General features: G+C 44.1%; 1 protein-coding gene across 1 annotated transcript; it reads right to left on the bottom strand.

The window, feature by feature from the left end:
• Positions 1-1,709: 1,709 nt before the first annotated feature.
• LOC113008689 (uncharacterized) lies at positions 1,710-22,499 on the bottom strand. The gene is made up of 19 exons (XM_026146307.1): positions 21,711-22,499; positions 20,833-21,032; positions 20,543-20,635; positions 20,353-20,445; positions 20,106-20,216; positions 16,696-16,819; positions 14,868-16,537; positions 9,976-10,414; positions 9,018-9,215; positions 8,559-8,936; positions 7,998-8,348; positions 7,538-7,912; positions 6,786-6,988; positions 6,165-6,266; positions 5,194-5,286; positions 4,671-4,781; positions 4,301-4,424; positions 3,844-4,089; positions 1,710-3,756 (listed from the first exon to the last, which is right to left on the bottom strand). The coding sequence occupies exons 1-19, from the start codon at positions 21,733-21,735 to the stop codon at positions 2,909-2,911; spliced, it is 5,784 nt and encodes a 1,927-aa protein (XP_026002092.1). The 5' UTR covers positions 21,736-22,499; the 3' UTR covers positions 1,710-2,908.
• Between the last annotated feature and the right edge of the window lie 906 nt (positions 22,500-23,405).

Here is a 23,405-nt window from a genome sequence, read left to right on the forward strand (position 1 = left end):
AAAAGAAGCAAATATCTTGGGTCTATAGTGTGACTGCAATTTCTTCTGTGCAATAAGCTGGCTGATTAAGAGTTCTTATATTTGCGTGGACAGTGTATGTTGGCTTAGCTAAATCAGACAGTCATTCCTCATCTTAGCAATGAGAAGGCCCCAGAAGCTGAGCAACCCAATCTCCCATGGCATCTTGCTTCTCAGCAAGCTCACCTTGCCTATAAACTCGGGGTTTCTCTTGTTTTAGTAAGTGAAAACAGGGGGACAAAACTGAGGAGCAAATGCAGGCATAATTCAAGAGTCGCAGAATGTCGGCCCAGACGATCCTCTCCCTCTCAAAGCAGGACAAAATGTCTCTATTAGAGACGGAGGCAAAACAAACTTATTTTTATTGACTTTAAATATCTCTGCCAATATTCCAAAGATAAAGTGATGCTACTAAAAAGGATTTTATAATTTCCCACCCTCTTACTTGATGTTTAGCAGTCTGGGAGACCAACACTTCTGGTTTCAAACCTCCTGGTGATCAGTTAATCAATTAACAGCACCTGGCTGCTACTTACCCTCTTAATTCCTGTGGAAGCAGTAAAGGTGTACCTATTAATTATTTATACTGCATTTAACGCCCATCTACTTGAAATTATATCAAGAAATATTAAATATATGGTTGCTTTTTGGTTTGAGTTCTTGCGTAAACAACATTGATCATACAAACTACACTTACCATGGTTATGTTAAGTATGACATGTATTTGTGTGTCTGTCTTTATGTAATGGTCGTGTAGCCCAGTTTCTGGAAATAAGCAGAATGCGTAGGAGGTGCCAGGTGCTGTCAGGTGTCAATTTCACACCAAATTTCACACCCTGCTCAACATTTTCTAAAGACCACACAGGTAAATAAAAATAAACAGTCTTATAAATCTGTAAGCAAAACAGTTCCTTCCAATATTTTTCATGAAAACATCATTTCTTTCAACTCCTAATAAAATCCTTTTTGGAGTTCATGGCTGCGACTGTATATTCCACTGGCTAAAGATGAGACGAATCTGTCTTGTGTGGATGCTTCACCACATTTGAGGCTGTAATATCTTCAAGAATGTGATTTACAAACAGGTGGGTATCAGTTTTTAACATGACCAGTATTTGTGGTATGGTTTGGGGGTTTGGTAATTTTTCATAATGGGCAAATTGAAAAATGTTGCAGCTCTGTTGTGTCAAATCAAGAGTCTTCATATGCATTGCTGCTACAGCTTCTATATCTATTCCCAATGTCACCCATAAACATCCATAAATCTAAATTTTAGGCATCAAAAAACTGGATTGTTGTGGTGGTTAAGGTTTCAGTCATCCTGTGTGGACTGATGGGAGCAGGCCTTGCTATGACAAGTTCCGTTCATCTGTTCTGGATCGTCAATGCAGACGTTTTGTATTCAATGAGTCCCCCCCCCCAGGTGATATGTATATTCTTCTTACCCTGCTGGGTGACCCGGTACTGGGCCTGTTGTGGCTTTGTGTTGGGTGTATTGCTAAGAACTCTGGGTGGGGAACCTCTGATAGGCCTACCTTACGTCCTGCCTCTGCCATGGGACAACATCCAGGAGGACGGCCACCAATATCACCTGTTTTCTTTTCGCACTGCCATTATGCTCATCAACACTGGAACTATTTTACTAATATCACAGCTCACTGAGTGGCTGTATGAGAAGAGCTTTCTGAAAACGAATCCTCATACCGACTACAACATAAACTACACAGCACCAGTCCTGGTGTCTCAGTGTCTCACTGATCCTCTTAAAAGCACTAAAGAAAGGGAAAATTGTTGTGATGCAATTTTCATGGCAGGAAATAAGCACAAGTGGAAAACAGGCCTCTGAAATAAATCATTTGGAGACCTAAGAGTCACATATGTTTCACATTTTTCAAACTGCTAAAATTTATTAATGTTTTTATTATACAGATTAATGTTTCAGAACGACATTTGGTTGTGCATTGTGAATTTCTTTGTGTCTTGTTTTCCTTTGAAAACGTGTTGATGAGACAAAGAGAAGCAGCGGATCAGACGTTGAATCAGAGATCAAGAACATCTGTGGAGAATCTTGATTTAGATATTAGATAGTTGACTATTTAGAGATTTTGTCCTTATAATTTGGCTGAACTTACCTTCTGATAACTATACACTTATGAACCCAAATAAAATTGAGATTTAAACTTTTGTTATTTGATTTTTACTCAAAGTAGCAACAGCTACTTTTCATTAACAAATAACTTCAGTTTGTAGCTCACACAAACTTTTAAAGTTACCTGTGTGCTAACTGGACTGTTTATGGAATATTAGCTTTACATAGTTTTCAAAAACATTTGCCTAAAACCCAACAGCTCCCCAGTTTGAGACCAGGAGGAGACACAAAATGTGCCCTCTGTATTACAGAAGTAGCCGAAAGAAACACAGAGTTACATCGTTTCCAACAATTAAGCTGGTTCTTTAAGCAATAGTGGAGTTATATAAGTGAATGAGAACTTTTAAACTCAACTGCTGAAACTAAAATATTTTACACTGCCATTTTTTTAAAGGAGACCTATTATGCTCATTTTAAGCTCCATATTTTTTATCATAGATACTGTTAGAGCAGCTTTGAATGACTTGTAGTTGAAAATATACGTTATATATCTCTGTGCAGCCTCTTAGTTTAGTCACTGTTAGCTCTCTGTTGGCTCCTCTGACTGTTTGCCCCTTGTGGGTTTGCTCTAAATGACATCATAAAGATCCAAGAGAGGAAAAAAAAACCCATTGGTGCAAGCCAAGCATTTATAGCAGTCTAAAGCCTGAGGTTTTGGCTTCTTTGTCTGTTTGAAGGCTGACCTCACAACTTGAAAATTTGGACAGAAAATAAGTGGTAGCATAATAGGTCCCCTTTAACTCATTTGTGAGTCTCAGCATGTGTTTTGAAAGTTTCCTCTTGCCGGAATATTTTACCACACTTCAAACACTGGAAAGACTTTTTGCTTGAGTGTATCACCAGGTGTCTTTTCTGTGCTCTCAAAGTGCGGAAGGACTTCGGACACAGCGAGCACCTATAAGGACTCTCCCCCGTGTGCTGGCGGGTGTGAACAGTCAGCAGGCACTTTGCGATGAAGCCTTTCCCGCAGTGTTTGCACGTGTACGGCCGCTCGCCTGTGTGAAACCTCATGTGAAGCCTCAGCTCCCCAGAGGACAGAAAAGCCTTCCCGCACTCGGTACACAGATAGTTCTTTTCCCCTCGGTGCATGCGCATGTGTCTCGACAGATGCTGGATTGATGTTTTTCCGCATATGGGACATTTGTATCGGCGGTCTCCTGTGTGTATACGGACGTGCAGAGCAAGGATATTTGAAGACCTAAAGCCTTGACCGCAGTACGAACACAGATATGGAGTCTCGCCTGTGTGAATCCGACGGTGCACTGTCAGCGACCACTTGGAGGAGTACTTCTTGTCACACTTGTCACAGTGGAATGGAAGAGTGTGTGTTTTAATGTGGCTGGTTAGGGCTGATACATCCTTAAAGACCTTCCCGCAATACTCACAAGTGTCCGTTATCCTCCTCATCTTAGGAGTGAACGTTTGATCTTTGACTCTCTGAAAGACGCAGTCTTTCCCAGGATCTGTGATGGGATTAGATTCCTGGATCAGATGCTCTTCTCTGATGTGCCTGAGAAGTCCTGACACATGGCTGTCAGAGTAGGGACACAGAGAGCAGGTCTGCAGCTGCAAAGGTGCACAATTTAAATCTGAAAATGGGAAGATAATGAGGACTCATAAGAATGTGGAAATTCAATGGAAAACAGTTATTCTCAAAGGCGTCAGTGCTTGCATACCTGAGCAGTATGAAGATGCCATGCCATCGCTTTGTTCATGTTTTAACTTTAGGCCTTTAATTTCTTTCTCACAGCCCTTCACAGGTGCTTTGCAATCAGCTGGCTCTTCAGCCTCGCTGTAATCAGACTGTCTTTCATCTTTGCTGCTTGAAAGCTCATCCAGTTGTGCTGAAACATGCTGGAAGTTTCCTTTGGGATTAAACAACAGCTTTGGCAAAAACATATTCTCGTCAGCCTGAGAACAGCCTATGAGAGACAGAAAAACTCACATTAAATACTGATGTGCAGCCTTCCTAATACAAGTTTTGTTGTATTCCAATAAATTTAACTTCTGAATAGTTTTATTTCCAGGCTGAAAATTTAAAACTTGAGTTAATTTTGAAGCTTATTTACTTATCAACAGTTTAGCAAGCCCAGTCAGCTGATCATATTTTAACCAGGGTAGTAACCTATTCACATTTGCTTCCGTTTCCTGACTGTTGCTGATGGAAGTTCAGTAGCGCCTTCAGCTGATCAGGTTCCAGAATAAGCCGTGCACATTCTTCTGTGACAGAGGGAGCGGAGCTGAGCCACTGTGCAGTCTGTGAAAGGTTTGCAAAACACTTCATGAGAATGCGGTGCTGTCCCGTATTCAGTAAGTGAAAATAAAATAAAAAAATTAATTAATTAATTAATAAAAAACAAAAAAGAGAGAATGCGGTGCACAATCAACAGAATAAAGCATGCTGACACATCGCTGATCAATTTGTATTCAGTAGTTTGCTTAAGGTCATGGAGCACTACAGTGTGTGTGTATTGATATGAAAGACCACACATTTAAACCTTACCTGTCTAATATCAGGGATTGGTAAGAGATTATCCAGCCTGGAGATGAATTTCCACACCAAAGCTTGCAATGTGACATCATACTGTTTGCCATAGTATATGGAGAAGACCTCCTAGAACAAATGGGAAAAAGGTCATTTCATCTCACTTTACCAAATTTGAAACAACTCTCCAACTCAGATTTGTCCAGTGGATAAACCCTTCTTCACAGGAATTTTGCAAAATGTCTGGATAATCCAGTTAATCAAGATAATCTAGTTTTCTAGTTAAAAAAACATCATTCTTCCATAATGATAGCAAGGACTGGAAATCTTTGTGTAATTCCTATTAAGACGTGTATCTTTGTCCTGGATGTTTTTCATGAAAGTCTGAGATGGTAAAGTGGAAAGAATTGAACTAACAAACTGAAACATGAACTTGTTGCAAAAACTGAAATGGAAAAAATAGTTGAGCTCTTTCTTCTCAAATAAAGTTCACTCATTACATATTTTTCAATTATGATAACTGTGTTACTGTGCGTCTCACCTTATAAAACCTCTGTCTCTCCTCTGGGTCCTCCAGTATGGCATGAACAACCTCCACAAAGTTGGACTTTGAATTTTCCAACTCGGTGGCATCCTGTCAAATGGTGTCAAAGACAAACATGTTTAACATGTATATGCTGGGTTCTTTAAACATAAAAAATTGTAATCATTTGATAATTGATAATGGAGTGTGAGAAATGTGCTGAGATCTGGTCAATGTGTATTATAGCTGAAGGACACAGCCCACAGTCTCAGGATTAAACATTTGGAGGCTACTTTTAATTTGTACAGAAATATTAAATAAACAGAGTTTTCAATTTGAATATGTGAAAGTAAACTAGGATTTTAAAAAACAAACAAACATCAAAAGAGTTTATTCAAAGCTCAAAAGCTCAGTGAAACATCAGTAATAAATATGCTATGAAAAAAGCAGGGAAAAAAATCAAAGAAGCTCAGCATAACTGAACAAACATGGGACCAACGCTGATCTTAAATCGGAAAGGCGTGTTCAGTGTCTCAGGCGAAGTATAGACTAGCCCTACTTTTTAAATGTTCAAGGGGGTTAAGGAAGGAATGTTACTTAATTTGAGCAGGCAAAGAGCAAAGGTGCAAAATAGGGGTGCAAAGACTGAATGAATGCATGTTATACACATGTTAATTTACCATTTGATAACAACGGGGCATCCATTTAATGACCACTGTGCTTGCAAAATGGGAAATCGAAATAACTAATGCGACTACTTCTTTGTTGTTTGCTTATTTTCATATTTCACTAAGGTCAGTTGAGAAACACGATTGTTTCTGATTTAAAAAACATGTTGCTCAAAGTTACTAAAAGCTCAAGGCTTTCAGAAAAGAGCTGGAAGCCAACCTAATTTCATCATTTGTGCTAAATTCTTTGGTAAAGACGTTTTTAAAAGTCTGAAAGAACATAAAATGTATACAGAGTGAAACTGTACCCGAGAAACCTACCTCCTGTTCACAGCTTAAGGTGAGGTCTCGGATGACATTCAGGTGGGGCTGGATATTCAGCAGGTCAGTCGTGTTCTCGTTGAGACACAACTCCAGCACAAGCTGAAAGAGACATTTTCAAATGCTAATTAATGATCTACACTATCCATCCATCCATCCATTCGCTTCCGCTTATCTTTTTCAGGGTCGCGGGGGGTGCTGGAGCCTATCCCAGCTGTCATAGGGCGAAAGGCGGGGTACACCCTGGACAGGTCGCCAGTCTGTTGCAGGGCTAACACATAGGGACAGACAACCATTCACACTCACATTCACTCGCACATTCACACCTAGTGACAATTTGGATTAATCAATTAACCTATCCCCACAAGCTGCATGTCTTTGGACGGTGGGAGGAAGCCGGAGTACCCGGAGAGAACCCACGCAAACACGGGGAGAACATGCAAACTCCACACAGAAAGACCCCGGCCTGATGGTGGAATTGAACTCAGGACCTTCTTGCTGTGCGGCAACAGTGCTAACCACCGTGCCACCGTGCTGCCCTTGATCTACACTAATTAAGTATTTTTCCCCTTAGTTTGTTGTTGAATATTCATAAAATATACTCTAATGTGGGCCTCTCACCCTGGCTCTCAGTCTGAGTAGGAGTTGCACTCTCTCTCTGGTTGTCAGCAGCTCTGGAGCCACCTCCGTCACTAACTTCACCAGCTCCTCCACCTTTCTGTACTGCGCCACATTACAACACTGAACCACCTGCCAGGCAAAGGCGCACATCAGTCGCAGAGTTGGAACGAGGAGGCACAACGAGGAGACGGACAAACGGCAACCTGCAGAGAGAATAAGAAAGACTGAAAAATCTAAATTAACAAACAAACGAAATTGGCATATTTAATTATCAAGCTATTATTTTGTGTCTGTAAAGTCTAAAAAGAGCATGTTTTAAATTGCAGGAAGTGAAAGCGGAGTTAGTGGATTGAGAAAAGGTTAGTTGATGTGTATGAAAGCAGGGGGGGGCTTTGAGATTTGCTCCCTGGCTTGTTTTTAATTATTACCGTGTTACAACAAGGTTGTTTGGAATTCACAGGATGAATGCTTTGCAGGAATGCAGCGTTGAGTTTCTATTCATGGATCCTGCATAGTTTAGGTGGAGCTGATCTTGCTTAAGAGGTGTCTTCAGTTGTGGAAGGTCATTTAATCCGTAAACAATTAATTGTAAAAATAACACAAATATTTGATCGTACTGTAACTCACTTTACTGAAAGCTACAGCAAATTTAGTCATCTTGGCTGCGATAATCCCTTCCACACAGAGACCCACATCCCATCATGTTTACTGCAGCTGCCACTGTAAAGTGAATAAACAGGAGCTCATTTTACCCTCCGCTGTGTCAGGTAGGCTCTGCTGTGATGTCTGCAGAGATGCACGCTGTGAATCTCTGACTGGTTTAGTTTCAGTCTCTGTCTTGCTGCGACTGAGGACTTTATCCATGATGGCAAACCATCTGCTTTTTTGCTTTTCCGGGTCTTCCTGTGCCTTGATCCTTCTGTACTTTTGTGTCAGGAGTGCTATTTTCGACCTGCATTGACTCGTGGTCTTATCAAAACCCTGAGTGGCGAGCTCGGAGCTCAGCTGAGCAAAGGCTCTCTCGTTTCTCGGATTTGATCGAAGCTGCTCCTGGATGCTTTCCTCTGCCCATCGACTGAGCAGAACTCTGACTTCGTCTGGTGTCCAAACAGCCCGCAATTTATCTGCTGGAATCAAAAAAAGAATATAGCAACAGATCAGCAAATTTTTTTCTGCACAAAACTATTTATTATTACGTTTTAAACAACTTACCATCCACGTGCTCATGTTCTGTTGATTTAGGCTTTTTCTGCACAACGCATAAATTCACCTCTTTCAAAGTTGCTCCATCAGCGTCAAAAACACTATCCAAAATAGCAAACCAGTCGCCTTTAACAACTCCATATAGCTCCATGTGCTTAATTTTTTTGTACTCCTCTTTAAGCTCATTCACTTTGACGCTGCACTGACGTGGTGTCTTGTTAAACCCCACCAGTGATAGCTCACTGCTGAGGTACGTGAAAACCTGATCGCTCGCTGCGGTGAGAAGCTGTTTCTGAATGTTTGGTTGTGCCCAAAGTGTCACCAGCACTTGGACTTCATCAGGCAACCACAGCGTTTCATCTGAAAATGCACAGAAATTTAAGAATAAAAAAAAGTGCATGAATTATGACTTATGTTTACCTAAGAAACACAAAAATATTATTTATTATAGAATTAAAAGTAATCAATTTGAGAGATAACTTGTCAAAACCACAGTTATGAGGACACAGTTAGGTCAATAACTACTCTTAATGGTAGGAGTTATTTCATAGTAGTTTATTTCCAACTTACCATCTGTATCCACATCCAGGGCAACGGCCTGTACAGCTAGGGAGTGCACTGTAGAGGAATTCTGCACTGTCTGTGAACGCTTTGCTGTGAGAGCCTGGGAACTGAGGACTTCATCCATAATGGCAAACCACACACTGCTGCTTCCACCCCTGTATTGGCCGTTCTTGATCCTCTTGTACTCCTGCTTTAGCTTTTTGATCTTCTCCCTGCATTTCTTTGGTGCTTTGTTAAAACCGAGCAAGGCCAGTTTGGAACTGAGACAAGTGTAAACTTTATTATTTCTCACGTTGAGGAGAAGCTCCCGTTGAACCTCGGGGTTTGCCCAAAGCGTCAGCAATGCTTGGACCTCTTTACTCGACCAACAACACAAGGGGGTGTCTGTGAAAGTAACAGAAAATTATTTATTCAAGCCGTAAAGCAGCCTTACTTGTAAATATGTTTGGCTTGATAACTACTTGCCTTTGATTGACGTTTGTACAGCAGTGGAGGTGACTGGATTGCTTGTAGAAGGACCATCAAATTCATGAAGCTGAACAGAATAGAAAGAAGATACTTGTGGAATCCCTGCAGGACAAGCTTTTGGTCTGGGCAGAGTGAGTTGCAGTGAATGGGTGGATGTCGTACAGCTTTCTGGAGTGTCTGTTACAGCGGGTGGACCTTAAAGAGACAAATAACTAATTAAAATTGGCAAAACTGGGAAGTTAATGTGTTATTCAGTACTGTCCAAAAGTCTTGAGCCACCCTCAGTTTCTTTGTTTTTCTATGTAAGTGCCTTCTCTCTCAAATTCACGCACATTCATAGTCCGATGGATGCATCGGAGAGCAACTTGGGGTTACTCCAAAGACATTTGGCATGCAGACTGAGGATTGATCATTAGAAAGAGTAGTAGCTCTACCTCATGAGCTACAGGCACCCCATATAAGGCATAACAGAGTTTGTACAGTTCTAAGGTGCTTGAAAGTCAATATTTGATATGACCATCTTTATTCCTCAACACACCTTTTACTCTCTTACGCAAGCCTTCTTTTGGAAATTAAATGAAGAAAAAAACTTTTCCTCTGAATATGGTCAGGTCTGGATTCAAAATAAGTGAAAAAGCAGCCAGTGCCCAGAGAAAAAGTTCAGAAAACCTGGAAAACTGTTGCTAAAGACCACTTTTTAAAAAACATTAAGAGGTGAGGAGTGACTCAAGCCTTTTGCACAGTAATGAGCAGCAAAAACATTAAACAGAAACTATAACAAAACAGCTTGCATCAAGTTCAACAGCTCAGTATACTAAAATACAATATAACATACAAAAACAAACTAAACAGACAGTAAAATAGAGAAGAGAAGCAAGAATCCATATAAAATCTAACTGCTGTTAGTATTTGCTGTACTTTGCATCTGTATTTAATTTATTTCTCTCCAACTTACTTGCTTCCACATCAGGAACCATGACTTCCAGTACCACAGAAGACGGCCGCTCTCTGCTCTGTGTCCGGGCACTCTTGTCACCCATGATAGTGTCCATAGCATCATACCACCTGAAGGTCTTTGTGACTGCCTCACTCCTTTCACCGTGTCTCCTCGTGTTTCTGTATTCCTGTTTAAGTTTCTTTATCTTGGCTCTGCACTGTTTAGCAGAGCGGCTTATTCCCAGAGCAGCCAACCTGCCTGACATCTCCCTGTAAACGGTCTCGTTTCTGAAGGATTCCTCCAGGTCACGCTGGATTTTCTCCTCTGACCACACACCGATAAGCGCTTGGGTCTCTTCATGAGACCAGTGCACCAGCGGCTCCATGATCTCTCCTTTCTTGCAGTTCAGAAATCCAGAGCAACTAAGAGAAGCTGGAATGTTTTCACTTTTTTTTTTTCAACATGGCGCTCCTTCCTCCTGTCGCCTAAATGACGTCACCTCATTGGAGCCAGTGAAGTGGAGCGTTGCCTAGATACGGCTCGGCTGAGGGCGGAGATAGTGGTTGATTACGGTTTGGCTCATAGCGGACCAGAGGCGTGCCATCCTGGGCCAGTGGAAATGCGCGGTTAGGTGCCACATTGGTGACGGAAACCGCCCCGTAGTTATGGACTGAACTGAGACCAGTGTTGCCAACTTAGCGATTTTGTCGGTATATTTAGCGACCTTTTTTCTAAAAAGCGACTAGCGACAAATCTGGCGACTTTTTCTGGTGTTATTGGAGACTTATTTATGACGACTTTTTGGCGTGAAAGCGCATATCGCTCTTACTCTCAATAAGCAGCGGGTGCTGCTGCGGTGGGCACCTCGCCCGTGCCAAAGCTCACAGGCCAAGGATAGTCCTCCCCCAGCGGCTATCAGGGCAGGAGATGTTCACACCTATGCGTCCAAACTGCAAATGAATCGCGCATGAGCGAAGCCGCTGCTCCCGCACTGACTGTAATGCAGTCAGTTCTTCTTTTACTATTATGTTGTTTTGTGGACCACAAGGTTTATAACTACTTATAAACACACACACACACAAGGTAACGCCACCAGAGTGCCTATTTCGGGTCACTTTTGCCGGTCCAAGCCCGGAAAAGGAGCAGGGTTGGAATTGTTACATTAAAAAAAAACAATAATTGCTAAAAGAAATTTAATTTGTAGTTCTAAATAAATTATAAATGCATTTAAGACGTTTTTTTTTTTATCAGAATCAGAATACTTTATTGATCCCTGGGGGAAATTATTTTTTGTTACAGTGCTCCATTTTAAACCAACATTAAGACAAGACAGACAATACGCTAACTAAGAATAGTACAATATATACATATATATACATACATACATACATAAGTCACTTATAAATAAATATTTGGAAAAGAAACATGTGTAGTTGTAGCAGCAAACAGTGTGTTAAGTGGATGCGTTGTACAGGGAGATGGCCACAGGCAGGAATGATTTCCTGTGTCGTTCAGTGGTGCTTTTCGGTAATCTCAGTCTCTCACTGAACGTGCTCCTGTGACTGACCAACATGTCATGGAGTGGGTGGGAGGTGTTATCCAACATTGTCTTTATCTTGGACAGCATCCGCCTCTCCGACACCACCTTGAGGGAGTCCAGCTCCATCCCCACAACATTGCTGGCCTTACGGATCAGTTTATTAAGTCTGTTGGCATCTGTGACCCTCAGCCTGCTCCCCCAGCATGCAACAGCATAGAGGATCGCACTGGCCACCACAGACTCATAGAAAATCCTCAGCATTTTCTGGCAGATGTTGAAGGACCTCAGTCGCCTCAAAAAATAGAGACGACTCTGGCCCTTCCTGTAAAGTGCTGTGGTGTTTTTAGCCCAGTCCAGTTTATTGTCAATGTGTACTCCAAGGTATTTATAGTCCTCCACAATGTCAACACTGACCCCCTGGATTGAAACAGGGGTCAAGTGTTTCCTGGTCTTCCTGAAGTCCACGATCAGTTCCTTGGTCTTTGCCACGTTGAGCTGCAGATGATTCTGCTCACACCACGTGACAAAGGAGTCGACCACAGCCCGGTACTCTGTCTCATCATCCCTGCTGATGCATCCAACCACCGCAGAGTCATCAGAAAACTTCTGAAGATGGCAGGTCTCTGTGCAGTGGCTGAAGTCTGTGGTGTAGAGGGTGAAGAGGAAGGGGGAGAGGACAGTCCCCTGTGGTGCCCCTGTGTTGCTAATCACCTTGTCAGACACACACTGTGGGAGACGTACATATTGTGGTCTTCCTGTCAAGTAATCAACAATCCAGGACACCAGAGAAGCATCCACCTGCATCGCTGCTAACTTATCACCCAGGAGGGTCGGCCTGATGGTGTTGAAAGCACTGGAAAAGTCAAAAAACATGACCCTCACAGTGCTCGCCGGCTGGTCCAGATGGGTGTAGACACGATTGAGCAGGTAGATGATGGCGTCCTCTGTTCCGAGACGAGGCTGATAAGCGAACTGAAGGGGATCCAGATGTGGTCTTACTATGGGTCGCAGCTGGTCCAGGATGAGCCTTTCCAGGGTCTTCATGATGTGGGAGGTCAGTGCCACGGGCCTGTAATCCTGGGGGCCACTGGGACGAGGCGTCTTTGGTACAGGGACGAGGCATGATGTCTTCCACATCACCGGGACCCTCTGCAGACTCAGACTCAGCATAAACAGTTTATGAAAGACTCCACACAGCTGGGGGGCACAGGTCTTGAGGACGAGGGGACTCACTCCGTCTGGTCCAGCAGACTTGCCTGAGTGAAGTCTCCTCATTTGCATCTCAACCTGGTATTGAGTGAAGGTGATGGGTGGGGGAGGGGTGTCAGGAATCTCACAGGAGGCAACATGTGAAGAGAGAGGCTGGCACAGTGGTGTGGCTCTGGATTCCAGGCTGACTGCAGGTGAGGTTGTGGGGGTGGGAGCAGACACTGTGGTGTCGAATCTATTGAAAAACAGATTCAACTCGTCGGCTCTATTCTCACCTCCCTCAGCTCCCCTGCTGTTGGTTGGCCTGAATCCAGTGATGGTCTTCATGCCCCTCCACACCTCTCTCATGCTGTTCTGCTGGAGTTTCCACTCCAGCTTCCTCCTGTAATTGTCCTTAGCCTCTCTGATCTTGTCCTTTAGTAACACCTGGACCTTCCTCACCTCCTCTTTGTTGCCCCCTCTGAAAGCCCTCTTCTTGTTGTTACTGACTTTATGTCTCTTCCACGATATTATTTCTCTCTCCAACAGGGTAGGTTACAATACATTAGCATGACCAATTATATTAGCATGACCAATTATGCTAATTAGATGACAATGACATCATTTAGCGACTTCTAGGACAGCCAATAGTGATTTCCCTTACTGAGGAATTGGCAACACTGGACGGCACCGCGACAGGGCGTTTCCATGAAGTTAAAAAAGAGCAAGCGGCATCATTTTTCGGTTGGAAGTGGCACACTTAAAATCCGACGGTTTCTTTAGTTATGGTTCCGGCGATATATATAAATAAATAAAATAGGAGGACCTGTAAGCGGTTTTACCGTGCTGTCGTACAAATGGTTACAAGAAAGCGAGCTAGCTGTTCCTGGACCACTGTCTTTAATAGGAGGCTTACTATACAGTCACATAAAACTAGGTTTAAAACATTTTAACATGAATGGGAAACAGTTGCAGCAATTTATTGAAACATATGCAAACATACTTGGTAACATAATAAAAAAAAAAAAAGCAAAAAAAGACTTCAGACACAGTCTGAACTATATATAGTATATTACACTAAGAATATAAAACAATACTGAAACTAATTAAAAAAATATACACTTAGTATAGTAGTTCAACACTACTAGTAAGAACTATAATAAATCTTCTGCCTGTATATTCAGATACACTAATAGAGGCATTTTTCTTTATTATAGTTATTTTGGTTTTTTTAAAGCATGTTGTTTACATACTAAAGCTATCTAAATTCAGGACATTCAGAAGACAGTACGGTGGGCATATTGTTGTCGTGAATTAAAATTTAACAAAATACACCAGTGAGAGATGTTTGCCACAAATATTTATTTTACTGAAAAACATCACAAAAAAATACTGAGAGTAAGTATATTTCTTTGGGGGTTACATAAACAAAAATGGAATTCACAGAACAACCTCATCACATATTTGCATAAGGTTAAATGGTTGTGCAGATGAAATAAAGGTCGTCTGTTTCTTGATATTACGTGAACACACACACACAAAACAACTATCAGTTTTAAATCACAAATACATGAATTATATCACTAAAACTATTTGAAAGGCTTACAGTTCATGTTTCATTTAAAAAAAAAAAAAAAGCATGTGGTGGAAGCAGTTTTAATTACTAAAATTTCCACAAGAATAGGACAAGTTAAAATGTTTCGTGGCAACACTACAGCATTTTATTACACAGCAGTTTATCTACAGTCACATGCGCTGAAATACTTTTGTTTATATGATACTCATCTCTTAAGTGTTTGCTATATTTAGATAGCCTCTTCAATAGCATGATGCTGGGAAAACATTTTTATCAATGAACATGACTTTTTTTTCTACATAAAATGATTAACAACATTTTAATTCACAATCAGAAATGCTCTTGGCTACCTTAATTTCCAGATAATGTGACATTTTGGCTAACTTCATCACCTAAAGTTAATTTGTCACATTGCCTTATTTTAAGAACATAAACAGTGGATTCTTCATTAAGATGCTCCAGCTAGTCAGGCACTGATTATAGCACGCTATAACTCTGGTCTGTAGAGTCAATGATTCCTAACATCACTTTAATGACTCAGTGCCTCAACATTAAAACACTTTTATTGAAATGTCAGCGTTTCTTCAGTTAATAATCATCGCTGACCTCCTCTTCCTCATCAAACTTCCTCTTGAGGGAGAGCTTCTTTTGCTTACCCCTGTGCCTCCGCTTACCGGAGAAATCAGGGTTGGCTTCTCTTGTGTGCAGCTGTTCGTGTTTCTTCAGAAGTCCGGGGACAGAGAATCCCTTCCCGCATGTGTCGCACGTCCAGGGCTTCTTGCACGTATGTGTCCTTTTGTGGACGTTCAGGTGGGATGCCAGCTTGTAAGTCTTCCCGCACACATCGCAGCTGAAGGGCCGCTCATTGGTGTGCAGCCTGATGTGGACCTTTAGATTGCCAACCTGAGTGAAGGTCTTTTCACATATAGTGCACCGGTAGGGTCTTTCTCTGGTGTGGATCCTCAGGTGAACCCTCAGGCAGTACTTGCTGGAGAATTTCTTTTGGCAGACAGGACATGGGATCTTTGCTTTGGGGACATGGTCCTGCTGGTGTCTCTTCAGGTCAGACAAATAGACAAAGGTCTTTCCACACTGGGAACAGAGATACTGGCGGTCGCCAATGTGGTAGCCCATGTGTCTCTTCAGCAGGCTGGGGACGAGGAATCTCTTCCCGCAGCGCTCACACATGTGAGGGCGATCTCTGGTGTGCCAGCGCTCGTGGTTCGACAGCTTGAAAGCCGTAGGAAAAACTTTATTGCAGTGCTTGCAAGGAAACGTCATCTGGCTTGTGTGGCACTCCATGTGTCTTTTGAAGTAGGTGGACTGCGTGAAACCCTTGTTGCAGATGTTACAAAAAAATGGCTTTTGCCCACTGTGGGCGAGAATGTGCTTCGTCAGGCTCTGGAGTTTTGTGAAACACTTCCCGCACTGCCCACAAGCGTAAGGACGAGATGCGTTGTGGGTCTTGAGGTGGTTGTTTAGGAAAGCCTGTGTTCGGAAACTTTTGTTGCATGCTGAGCAGTGGAAAGGCTTCTCTCCTGTATGAATTCGTTCGTGGTCCATCAGCTTGGACTGATAGGGGAAGCTCTTATCACACACACTGCAAGTAAACCTGTCGCCCAGAGGCCTAAATTGCTTTTTTCTTCTTATGCTTGGCCTTGCGTCATCTCCAGCACTCAGCCTGGGTGGAGGAAGAGGTGGCAGGGCAGGGAGTGACAGAGAGTTGGAGGCTATCTGTGACACCCACTGATGCAAAGTGACACGCTGAGTCTGGGGCTTCTGGCCATCTTTTGTTCCCGCACCATCTGCATTTGGTAAAGTGGGAGCAGTTTTGCACGGCACCGTAACTACCCTGAAAGGGATTGATTTCAAAGGCAGTGGCTGTGGTGCTGGTTTCTCTGCTTCTGATGGTGGCGGTTGGGGTGCATTATTCTCTTTGCTCTGCGGAGTTGGAGCAGGCTGTTCTTGTGCAGAACTCTCTTTCTGCACCAAATTCTCCTTTTGAGCTGCTGTTGTGACACTCCTTTCCTTTGATGCAGAGCTATAAAGTGTTTTAAAATCATACCGCCCCCTGCGCGGAGGACTGTAAATGTTGACTGCTGGGCTGTCAGGGTCATCTGAAATTACAGCCACGTCTTCGGTGTCACTGACGGAAGTTTGGTTTGTTTCTTTAGCTGTGACTACTGTTTTTGGAGATTCTGGTGGTGGATCAACAGGTTTGGGCCGGAAGGCAAGTGAAGAGAGGACACAGTCGCCCACTGAAGACGAGATAGTGGCTGCACAAAAAGAAGTGCACATTTTTTAAATTGAACTGAACGAGTTATAATACCAACAAGCTTAGACACCCATATATCTGTTGTTATATTTTGATAAAAAAAGGAATAAAAATTAAAAAAAACAAAAACTTTCAATCTTTACACAGCCTAAAGTATACCTTTAACACCAAGGAGTCCTTTGGCCTGCTGGTGTAGAAGGAGTGTCTTCAGATCCACTGGATCAGGGATAAAGCCTCCACATGCCTCCAGAACACTGGGCTCCGTTGAAATCATGGCACCAAGCTGAAGTTCAGGCATTAAAATTAATTAATGCTTCTTTCAGTTGCTTCCTTATAAGAAAAGACTCGGCACAGTGGATGGATGCACATTAGGGCTAGGCTATATCATACCGTTCACGATAATATCGGTGTAATTTTGGGCAACGATAGGAAAATGAAATATCGCGATAGAATATGGGTAAAACACGCATGCACACTAGGTTTGCATACGCAAATGGCGGCGACGTAGAATGTGAAAAGCGAAAGCGGATCGTTAAATGAAACGGATGAACCAGAATTGGTTTGTAAAAATGCTGCAACTTCAATGGTGTAGAACTGGTTTGGCTTTCGTCCGTCAGATACACAACAAAGCACTATTTTTGGTAGCGCATGCTAGCGGGCCGTCGTTATTACCGTGTTTTTTGGAAAATACGACACACTTAAAATACATCCTTTGATTTTTTCTTAAAATCGACAGTGCCCCTTATAATCCCGTGTGCCTTATGTATGAATTCTGGTTGTGTTTACTGACCTTGAAACGATTTTATGTCGTACATGGCGCTCGAAAATCTGTCAAATGTTTTAGTACGACTTTGCTAAGCTACGAACCCGCACCGCTTGATGGATTGTCGGAGCGTAGGCAGGCGCCTCGCGGAGTGATACGTACTGTGCTTCAACACAATATTACCGTATGTGGCGGGGCGTGGCCTGCGGTGCCGTGCAGAGGAGGCGGACGCACCTGCACGGCATCCGCAATCACGCCCCGCCGAATTAAATATTGTACTGGGTCCTGTGGTTGGGTTGTTGGTGTTATGTTGAGCTGGAAGCGGGAGAGCTGCAGCTCTGAGTGCGAATGTACAGCAACCGTGTAGGGATTAATAAAAGCATCAAAATGCCACTGGGTCTGCCGTGGTCGTTTACAGTGGTGCCGAAACCCAGGACGGGAGGCACGGCAGATCCAGGAGTGGGCCAGCAGAGGGAGGACCTGGCGAGAATGGTGGCCGAGCTGGCGGCCACGCAGCAGGAGCAGGCGGCGGTGTGGCGCCGCAGGCGGGAAGAGCTGCAGGACCAGACCGAACGCCACCTGCAGAGGATGGAGAATCTGGCGGCGCTGATCCGGTCCTGCCCGACACCACCGCCACCCCCACCGGCGCTCCCCAATGGCGCTGGAGTGGAGGAGATCCAGTCCGTGCAGGCGCCCGTGCCGGCCCCCAGGTTGCGACCAACTAGCACGCAGCCTGCCACAGCGCCTGTCCCCACACCTCGCGTGGGAGCCGCAGGGGCTCTGCAGGGCCCGGTGCCCGTTCCTGCGCCTCGGAAGAAGGCGGCGGAGCCGGCAGCGGTGGAGGCGGCGCCCGAGGAGCCGCTCCAGCCGGGAGAGACAACAGTGGAGGCGGCGCCCGAGGAGCTGCTCCAGCCGGTAGAGGCAGCGCCGGAGGCGCAGCGAGGGGAGCTGCTCCAGCCGGCAGCGGTGGAGGTGCAGCGTGAGCTGCTCCCACCGGGAGGGGCGGAGAAGCCGCGGGATAAGTCGGTGGCTGTTGGTACGGTCGTGCGCCCCAGCTCGCAGGCGGCTGGGCAGATGTCCGGCAGGCACTGGCCTCTGGTGGAGGTGAGGCCGCTCTGCTCACCCCGCTAACCTCGGGCTTCGGTGGCGCGGACTCCCTTAGCACGTGCACCACCGACTTATCCCGCGGCTTCTCCGCCCCTCCCGGTGGGAGCAGCTCACGCTGCACCTCCACCGCTGCCTGCTGGAGCAGCTCCCCTCGCTGCGCCTCCGGCGCTGCCTCTACCGGCTGGAGCAGCTCCTCGGGCGCCGCCTCCACTGTTGTCTCTCCCGGCTGGAGCGGCTCCTCGGGCGCCGCCTCCACCGCTGCCGGCTCCGCCGCCTTCTTCCGAGGCGCAGGAACGGGCACCGGGCCCTGCAGAGCCCCTGCGGCTCCCACGCGAGGTGTGGGGACAGGCGCTGTGGCAGGCTGCGTGCTAGTTGGTCGCAACCTGGGGGCCGGCACGGGCGCCTGCACGGACTGGATCTCCTCCACTCCAGCGCCATTGGGGAGCGCCGGTGGGGGTGGCGGTGGTGTCGGGCAGGACCGGATCAGCGCCGCCAGATTCTCCATCCTCTGCAGGTGGCGTTCGGTCTGGTCCTGCAGCTCTTCCCGCCTGCGGCGCCACACCGCCGCCTGCTCCTGCTGCGTGGCCGCCAGCTCGGCCACCATTCTCGCCAGGTCCTCCCTCTGCTGGCCCACTCCTGGATCTGCCGTGCCTCCCGTCCTGGGTTTCGGCACCACTGTAAACGACCACGGCAGACCCAGTGGCATTTTGATGCTTTTATTAATCCCTACACGGTTGCTGTACATTCGCACTCAGAGCTGCAGCTCTCCCGCTTCCAGCTCAACATAACACCAACAACCCAACCACAGGACCCAGTACAATATTTAATTCGGCGGGGCGTGATTGCGGATGCCGTGCAGGTGCGTCCGCCTCCTCTGCACGGCACCGCAGGCCACGCCCCGCCACACCGTATTTTGTGTTTATCACCTCTTTTTAAGTTTTGTGGATGTTATACATGGTTATGCTGAGGATATGTCGGCCAATTTCCACTGGAAATGCCTTTTGGTTAAACTGTCAGCGAGGAATTTGCACTGTTACATTTTTATATAACTTTAATGCACATAAAAAACAGCTGCTTGTTTAAGTGAAAATACATTGATGGGGTTTTTTCCACTAATAAAGTTGTGGAGTTGTAAAGTATTTTGTCTAGTGTCAATTATATCGTTATCGCAAATTTTCAAATGTATATCGTGATAAATATTTTTGGTCATATCGCCCTGCTCTAATGCACATATTTGATTTGGCACAGATTTTTATACCGGATGCCCTTTTTGACACAGCCCTTCCAGGGATTTGAGTCTACATTTGTCTACATTTTCACATTAGACAAATAAAAACCTTTAAATAGAGACTTTAAAATTTCTGTTATCAGTGTCAAACAGACAGACAATTAATTTTCTAACTCTGACCTACATTTATGATAAAAAATAATTAGGTGCTCCATTATCCATGGCGTAGAGACGTACAGCAGACACCCTAGCGTGTCTGGACACTTTAATGAGTGTTAAGATGAATAAGAATTATATTCTGCTTTAGTTGTGGCCAATTACGGAACCGGATAAACACTCTGAAAGTCTGCAACAGCATGTTTTGCAACTGAATTTAGATCCTGAGAAAAGACATGTCGGATCTCTAAAAAGTAGCCCACCCTGCTGTGAGAGCCCTGGGATAAATGTCATAAATGTATCACAAAGGCATACCTGGGACAAATTGGGCATAGGAAGAAGTTGCTCCAGCTTGCACACTAAGCCTGCAATCAGAGTCTGCAGTGCTGTGTCAAACTTTGTGCCATACTGAACAGGGAACACTTCCTATTGAGGGAAAAAAAAAATGTTTAACCATGTTGTAAACAGTAAATGGCATATCTCTAAACACTATACTGACAACAAAAGAGGAAATACAAGGGTTACAACCAGTGCCTGTATAATACCACATTAGCATGTTTACCCTGAAGAAGCGCTTCCTCTCAGTAGGGTTTTTAAGCAGATTCTGGACCAGTACCATGAAATTTGTTTGCGATTTCTCCACTTCTGCATCCTTCTGCAGCAGAGGAAACACTTAAACTCAGATTTAATCCACGCATTTAAAAAAAATTGCAAATGAAACTTTCAAGCAGAATAGTTTTTTGCACACCTACCCCTGATAATGTGGAGACCTTTAATTTATTTATAAGAGTCTGTATCGCCTTAGAATCCGGTGGACCGTCTTTACGAAGCAAATCCAAAATGATCTGCAGCACAAGAGCACATTAGTCACCATACAGATTGTATTAACTGCCCCCCGCCACCACCACCAATTGTAGTGTAAAGGAGGCTTGTAAAAAATAAATAAATAAAAAATCACTAATCTAGACTCATACAATTTATGGATTACTCTCAGCTTCATAATCATCAACTAGCATTTGATGCAGACACACAAACAGCTCACCCTTGCTCTCAGCCCCAAGATCAGCTGGGCAGTCTGTTTGAAACTCATGAGGTCAGGAACAGTCTGTACCACCATGGTCACGAACTCCTCCACTTTCCCATACTGCTTAACGTTTTTCTGCCGTACGACCTGCCAGATGTACGAATACGTCAGCTGCAGAGGAGATGCCATAAGGCGAAGGGAGGCCAAGGGAAGGGCACCTGAAAACGAGTTTGAAAACATTACGTTGCACAATGTGGCTCTTACTGTGCTGTTATGAGGCCAATATTTAAAAAAAAAAAAAGTCATCTCCGGCATCCACACCCACAAACTTAGCACAAATCCGCCCTGTGTCAGTGATAGCAAATTGGCGAGTTTTGGTCATAGAAAAACTTCAGACGTTGTGCCATTTGTGGGGTTGTGCCATTGCTGCCTGTAGGGGGCGCTGTAGCGCAAGCGGGAGGCTTTTGAAGGCTGCAGAGAAGCCGCAGAGGGTCTGAAAAAGTGCACGCCTGCGTGTGCGTGTGCAATAGTGTAGAGAATGAGCGCCAATTTTCTGCAGAGCTGGATTCAAACTTCAAGTAGATGTTGGGCTCATCTTACCGTTATTCGTGGGAGTTAGCGTAAACGATAATATACAAAGACAAACGAGTGCATCCGGAGGATGGATGTTTTAATTTAAAAGCTTTAGCCTCCTGAGCTAGTTAGCCATGTAACTACTTGTCAAACAGCGCTCAAAAATATCCCGAGAGATGTAACTGCATTCAGGGTGGCTATAGGTTTAGAGGAAAGTGTCTGCTTACTGCAACAGATGGATGGCGTTGCATCTTCTTTTCTCACCGCCTGTCTCGGTGGCGGATAGCGACAGATAGCTTACAAGCGTTAGCTTAGCAACTTACTTGTAGTATGAGAGCGTTTTTCCATACTGTGCTCAGGATGCGTCACCACTTCAAGAGACGGTCAACCGACAGCACCAGACAGACTGTAACAGTTTAAATCGAAATGTAACGTTTTTAAAGTAATAAACCGTCTTTAGCTTGAGCGTCAAGCCAGGAAGAATAATGGCGACCGCTTAGCAGCGGCTTTCCAAAACAAAAGTCCGGGTACATCCGGCGGATGTTCCTAAACAATATAAAAGCACCAAAATCTTCATTGTTCAGGAGGAGGAAGAAAAACTATGAAAAGTTTCTTTCAATTATTACAATAGTGAGTCAATTGACAAGGAGGCGAGCTTCATATAATGAATCCAGTGCAGTGTAAACCAGCATTAGGAACAGGCTGTGTATAAATATTCAGTTGGAAATCTTTTTGTTTTTGACTGGGACAAAAGAGAAACAAAACAACCCCCCCCAAAAAAACAAAAAACAACTAGCTGCTCATATACACTCACTTGCCCCTTTAGTAGGTGCACCTGTTCAACTGACTGTTAACCCAAATATCTAATCAGGCAATATAAACCAAGCATTATATTGAGAGTCAACAAAGCAACGTAATATAAGTAACTTTTGCATGGTTTTTGCTACCAGACAGGTTGTTCTGAGTACAGAAACTGCTGATCTGTTGGGATTTCCCCACAAACATCTCTAAGGTTTATAGAAAATGGTGCAGAAAATGAGAGAAAATAACCAGTCAGCAGCAATCTTTGCTTTTGCACAATTTGAACCTTGAAGCAGATGGGCAACAGCAGCAGACCACACCAGGTACCAATCCTGTCAGCTAAGGACAGGAAACAGGCTATAGGTCACACAGGTTCACCAAAATTGGCCCAAGATTGGCCAGTGATGAGTACAAAATGCCTGGGTAATGTCACAAATGCCTGGGTAATGTCACTGATGACTGTCATGTTGATGACAGTCATCAGTGACATTAATTAATTTTCATTAATTTTCAACATTTTAGATTTTAAATATTCTAAGCAAGTCTCTACCAATTCTTGCAAAATTATCACACCCTCCGGCAGTGAAGTTTGAGCTGCTTCCGTCTGGCTGCAGACACAAATTACCACGGTGCAGGACTAACAAGTTTTCCTTTGTCGTTGCTGCCATTAATGTTTTAAGTGACAAACTGTGGAGTCCTGTTGTTGTTTTTCTTGTTTGTGTCTGATATTTTTCATTGCGCGCTTGTTTGCCGCTAGTGTACCACAAAATGCCCTTTGGGGATAATAAAGTTGACCATTTTTGGTACTCTGATGATATAGGGTCAGAGTTTGGCATAAACAACATAAATCCATCCAGCCTTTTATTAACAGTTCAGGCTGGTGGTGGCGGTGTAGTGCAGTCAACAAATCTGCAGTAACTGTGTGATGCTGTTATGTTAATATGAAGCAAAATCTGAAAGGAATGTGTCCAGCACCTGATGAATTATTGCCATGATGAATTAAAGCAGTTCTGAAGGCAAAAGGGGGTTGAATCCAACACTATCAAGGCGTACCCAAGGAAGTGGTGATTTAGCATATACACTATTTGCCCTATAAATTTAAAGGCTGAATAGAATATTTACCTAAAGCTTTTCAATATAACCTGATTTCTGCTGGCCATGGTCTGCAAGTAAGAAAATTAAATGGTCAATTAAAACTTAATTATTCTATATTATTA

The sequence above is a fragment of the Astatotilapia calliptera genome, chromosome 17, assembly GCF_900246225.1.
Source record: "Astatotilapia calliptera chromosome 17, fAstCal1.2, whole genome shotgun sequence".
NCBI lineage: Eukaryota > Metazoa > Chordata > Actinopteri > Cichliformes > Cichlidae > Astatotilapia > Astatotilapia calliptera.